This window comes from Mizuhopecten yessoensis, unplaced genomic scaffold (assembly GCF_002113885.1).
Source record: "Mizuhopecten yessoensis strain PY_sf001 unplaced genomic scaffold, ASM211388v2 scaffold6595, whole genome shotgun sequence".
NCBI lineage: Eukaryota > Metazoa > Mollusca > Bivalvia > Pectinida > Pectinidae > Mizuhopecten > Mizuhopecten yessoensis.
The window spans coordinates 634,784-640,783 of NW_018406628.1; the positions used below are offsets into that span (position 1 = coordinate 634,784).

The following is a 6,000-nucleotide window of genomic DNA, read 5'->3' on the forward strand; positions in this document are numbered from 1 at the left end:
AACTACTGGCAATCCCTTCACACATTTTACATGTACCTATAACGTGATAATGTACACTTATACTCTATGTGTAAGATGTGTAAGAGATCACTGCAAAATAAATGTCAAAAAGAAGAAAATGACCTAGGCTGTTTTCGTTTAAATGGTCAAACTGGTAGGACCACAGTTGTTCGTTTATCAAATGAGGTCGGACTTTGTAATCTGAAGCTGCTTTCCGACGAGCCTTGACAAACCGGTTGTTCCGTATAAACGAACAGGCCCCTACTTTATATTTCATGAATATGGAATAACTTTCAAATAATTTTCACAAACGAGAAGCGACTGGGCCTGTGGTATTATATAGATCAGTGAATGAGTTTAAGATGCACTTCAGACTGGTCGCAATGTGACTGTTGTGTCTGTGATATATTGATTTAAATCTAAACCTGATGATTCTGCTATTAACGTTGACATTATTTGGGTACATGTACTCTGTCACCAGTGGTACCTATATGAACAAAGGTGATACAACTCATGTACCCAAAAGATAGGATCAATTAATAAATTTGTATTGACTGTAGTGTTGAGAAGTGTCAATAATTTACGCTGAAGCATGCGATCCTACCTGGCCGATTGTCCGGGACCAGACGATATCGGTGAAATCATGCCCTCCGGTTTACTTTCCTGTAAATGTCGCAAAACCAGCAGTCATGACCACAGATGACCGATTTTAATAACTTTACAGTAGGTAAAAATTGTGTGGCCAAAAAATATTGCCAAACCACGGACTTAATTAATCTAATTCCGTGGCCAAACTGAACTGTGACATGACCTGGTTTGAAGTGACGTAACCCAAGCCGCCATGATGAGCCCTTCTTACTGATCGTAATTATGATCAATAAAAGGTATCTAATTATGTCTTTCACCAGGAGATATGCACCAGCGGTTACTAAACATCGAATTACTTATTAATTGATATGTTTTTGTAAGCAAGTAAATGTTTGCTAAACTGAATTGATGTATGCCGATATGCGCACACGTGTGTCATGTGTGATCAGATAATTCAATAAAAACAAACAACAAATAACACATTTTACGTAGTTTCTTCTTGGTTTTTAATATCATTTTACATCAATGAAAAAAAAATCATAAGAAATATATTTTAAAAAAATAAATATTCAGAGATCGATTTTCGGAGCATGAACATCGTTTTATTTCCCGATTTTTTGGGTGCGCATAATATTCGAGTAGAAGCTTTTTTCCCGATTTTCAGCCTCAAAAAGTACCTGCGCAAATTACACAGGTGCGCAAATTACATTGGTTTTTACGGTAGTTAATTGCAAATTCAAAGTCATCTCAAATACTTCACGATCTGGTCATTTCAGGATCCTATGTAGGATAAACTGCAATGCAGTGGGACAGGCATCCCTTAAACAGGTAGCCCAGATGCATTGATCTATGAAATATGAAATAGTTCTGCAGGCCAACACATGTGTACCGAGTAGTTAGATGCGGTGCACTGTCTGTACATTTCCTTATCTTGTGAAACAGTAGGGAACCGGCCAATTTGTTGTTAGGCACCAGTTTTCCACCAGCCTATCTTGTCAAACTAAAAGATTTTATGGAGTTTCGTTTTTGTACAGGTAATAAGAGCTTTCTGCTAACTTTTATTTACAACATTTACTTTTGCTAGGATTAGATGATACGTCTTTATCAAATAACTCCATGTACTGTTGGTATTTTGAGAAACATTTCATGACGGACCTGACAGATTTGGGCTGTGCAGGGCACATTTATGAGTTATCTACAATTGATATGTATGATGCAACAGCATTTCATCAAAACACAATTGATAACAGTTTCATTTGCCTCTAGATGGATCTTTGAGATATAAAGCTGTAATCTATTGGACAGAATTAAGTGTGTATGTGTGATAATAGTCTGAACATATCCTTATCAAAGTTGGCTGGCTAATATAATGATGCATTAATTTAAACTGAATCAGTGCCATTTTCTTCATAAGTATCAAAACTTAACAAAACAGCCTGTCAAATGGCTCAAAAACATCATCTGCAGATATACAAGATTTTTTTTTTTTTTTACATATTGTGCAAAAAAAGAACAAATTATGATTTAAAAATCGATAAACATACCACCAAGTTTAAGAACTTAAGCTTGATAAAACTGATTCCAGTTCTGTATATTCAGCATATTTTAAATCACTGATAATTTTTTACTGGTAACCATTAAAGCTTAAACATACGTTTTGTTGGATTTAATATGATATCCATAAATATAAAATTATTATTATAGAACTTCTTTTGTATTTAGATATGTTTAAAAATTTGATTTGAAGATTTGCTCATTATAAATACAATATGCCATTGTCCTGGGCCCAGTTGTATCTATTTCCATAAGCAAATTAAAAGTGACATGTTCAGCGAATTTTGAAATTCAATTTTTCAAAAAAATATGAAAAGAATGTGAATATTTTGTGTTAATTGATGAAAATACACCAACACACTGCCTCTAGCAGAACACATGCATACGTCACATACATGTCCTTGAATGACCTTTGCTTGGTTAATAGGATGCTAAAATCAATCAATCAACCAAACATATAACCAAGCTCTGTTCCAATAGAAAATACTAAACAATGTAAATGCCTAACACTCTTTTTGAATTGTTTAATAGTGAAGAATGTTTTTTAATTGTTAAATATTTCACAACTAACATGCGGCTGTTTTATGCAATCATAGTATCTTTTAAATTTTCTTGGGTTTTTTGGGGTGTTTTTTTCTACCCTCAAAGGACATCTTACTTCTTCTATGCATGTAGCTATATCTTGAAATATTTCATTCTCTTCTTCAATGTATTCGTCATAAAAACTGTTGCTGTGTGAAGTGCAGATGCTGCTTACAAACCAAGTCTGTGAATGATATAGAGGCTGGTGCTTGCATCAGATGTTCTATTTTCCAGCAGATTTAGGTGTTCCCTGTCATTCACAAGGGGGGACAACTCCCAACTCTGTAACAAAAACTGTGTAGTTGAAGAGAATATAATGCTAAGGTTATCTGGTAAAGACGAGGTGTACCAATTTGTGTTGAAACAGTTGAAGATGATCTCTGTTTGTTGTAGTCATTCATCCATTATTCATCGTTTTTCAGAGCATGAGATTGAAGATCATATCAGCCACCGGCACTGCCGAGAGGCGATTCAGCAGTTGGATTGGAGGATCAATCTTGGCGTCTTTGGTAAGCTTCCGGGGAGTCGCATGTACACTATCTCTCGACCAATCGGTGCATTTATCAATGTGCATGTTACATGACTATCAAAGCGTAAGCTGTTTTACCCAAAGGCACATAGAGTCTCATTGACATTACAGCCACTTGTTGTAGTCCGTCAGCCTCACAGACACTTGACATATAGCTATTATTTATATTTTAATGGTACATTGGTAGTCTGATACTGTGTAAGTTATGTTACCAGTGAAACATTGGAAGGGGGGTTGAAGGGAAAATCCTGGAATTTGAGAGCAGTGGGCCTTTTTCAATAATTTTTAGTCAATATCAAAATTAAGATGGGCCTTTTTATGTAAAATTAAAATAAAATTGGAACACTGAAGGGTCCATTTCAATTTTGAGGGGTCAATGGCTCCATGTCCCCCTCTAAGATTATCCCTGGGGTATCCCTGGGGTTGGAGGGATGCAGGGAAGAAGCTTAGGATGCTAGTCAGCTACATGTATCACTATATAATAGGTTTTTGAAGTGAGTCTGTCGACTTGTCAACTGATGTCCCATACAGCAGAATATTACAGTGTAGACATATATATGGGTATCTCTCCCTGCATATGTTAGTAGTATGGTATCCATTGAAGATTATGTTAATGGTCTATTATGCCCAGTGAAGTAAGGTTAATGGAGTAGAGGCCTACATCTCTATAACATTGGAAGAGGTCACTTTGTACTGTATGGTTGGTCATTTTTGTGTGGCTTATGTTTCATGGTTGGTCAGATCAGAACGAGATTGTGGGAATTACAATTTGTGAAACATGGCCAGCCCGCTTACGACAGTACTTTTGTGTATGGATAATGGGATTTATTTAACAGGTGTTTTCTTAATAGCTGTTCTATTATCATTAATGGTGGTAAATTAGTTAACAGATTTTTTGTATTGCTCTTGAATATATAAATATATATATACACAGAGATTATAATTCATGGTATCAATATTCATTATGTAATTAATTTTGTGATATCTTTTGCAGTCAGGAATATAGCGAAAATAAATCCCCCGCAAATATTACCTTCTGTACAGTAGTCCAAGGTCAAGGTCACAGTCTGATACGCGTACATAGTTCAAGGTCAAAATCGTAGTCACTAATGTGCTAAGAAATTGATTATGAAGTGTGTGGGGAAAAAAACATTAGAGACCTCTTATTCTGAATAATTGTGATTACGTCAAGGGATATGTGAGTCATAACAAACGATTTCTTAATTGTTCACGCCCTCCTGAATAATTCATAGTAATTCCCAGATTTAAATAATAGGATGTTTGTCATGAATTGTCAATCGGTATGGGATTGAGTTCTCAGACTCTGATGCTATTTGTTTTACCACCTATTTAATCATCTGCTAATGACATGGTTTTAGAATTCAGTTTTAAAAGATAAGAGAAGACCAGTTTTGGAATATCCATTATGATTCAGCTAACAGTGTTATCAGGCAGTCGTTACGAAAGTTAAATTAGCAAGGGAAACCATTGACAAGTGTTTAAACCAGCGACAGTGTGTTAATGCCACTGGCTCCCTAGATAAATATAAATGATACCTAGTTCTTGTTGGAAATTTGTGACGTCATCAATGGTGTTTTAAACCTATTTTTTCTTGATTATCAACTGACTAGTTGTCAAATGACATAAATGGGTACTTGGTTAAGTTTTTTTCTAACAATTAGAAAAATATATATTTGAGGCCAAATTTGAGCCATAACTCATCTAATTCTTTAAAGCAGCATCTTTTTGTGGTTTTCTGAATTTTTTATTGGCTGATTTGTTGTATTTATAAACATTTGAAATAAAGTGAAGAGTCATTGAATTTTCATTTTGAAATAAAACAAGTAAAATCTCTATATTTTCAGTTTTTGAAATGTGATGTTCATGATAGAATATTTGTTTTTAATTGTTTATAAGTGTCCAAATATATGTTTAAGAGTATTATCTGATAGAACCATTTCACTTTACATCTTTCTCATTCACAAGATAACTATATAAAAAAGTGATGTTCATAAGTAATAAATATTGCTTACTGAGATGTGTACACCACAAATTAGCGATATTTACTTCCTTGGGGAAAAATAATTCAAATTCAATATTGTTATTTCTGAGGTGGCGAAGTTCAAACCCCTTTTTAGGTCACTTGAGACAAAGTCTCAAGTGACCTATTGCGATCGCCTTTTGGTCCGTCGTCGTCCGTCGTGCGTCCGTAAACAATTTACATTTTCGACTTCTTCTCCAAAACCCCTGAACCAATTTCAATGGACAAAGGTCAACAAATATAGTTGCCGGTTTAGTCCTAAGCCCCCAGGGGCCCGAGGGGCGGGGGCCAAAAAGGGTCAAATTGACTAAAATTTCAAAAATCTTCTTCCCCAAAAGCCCTGAACCAATTTCAATGAAATTTTGCAGGGACCTTCCATGGACAAAGCTCAACAAAAATAGTGGCCGGTTTAGTCCCAAGCCCCCAGGTGCCTGAGGGGCGAGGCCAAAAAGGGTCGAATTGACTAAAATTTCAAAAATCTTCTTCTCAAAACCCAGATATGGTAGAATCAAATACTCATCATAGATGGAAGGGTCTTAAGGTGCTTTACCGAAATTGTGAATTTCATGACCCTGGGGTCTCACGTTTCCCCCTTGGGAGGGGGTAAACTTTACTATAGTTTATATAGGGAAATCACATTTTGGACCAACATTTGTTTAATTTCCATTGGAAGTAATTCAATTTGGGTTAGCATTATCAGTATTAG

The 6,000-nt window shown here is 35.4% G+C and overlaps 1 protein-coding gene across 1 annotated transcript in view; it reads left to right on the top strand.

Moving 5' to 3' along the window:
* Positions 1 to 6,000, top strand: part of LOC110452324 (actin-like protein 6B) — a 31,865-nt gene that overhangs the window by 23,868 nt on the left and 1,997 nt on the right. Inside the window, exon 13 of the mRNA XM_021500767.1 lies at positions 3,147 to 3,233. Coding sequence (XP_021356442.1) covers positions 3,147 to 3,233 — 87 coding nt within the window. The remainder of the gene's footprint in view (positions 1 to 3,146; positions 3,234 to 6,000) is intronic.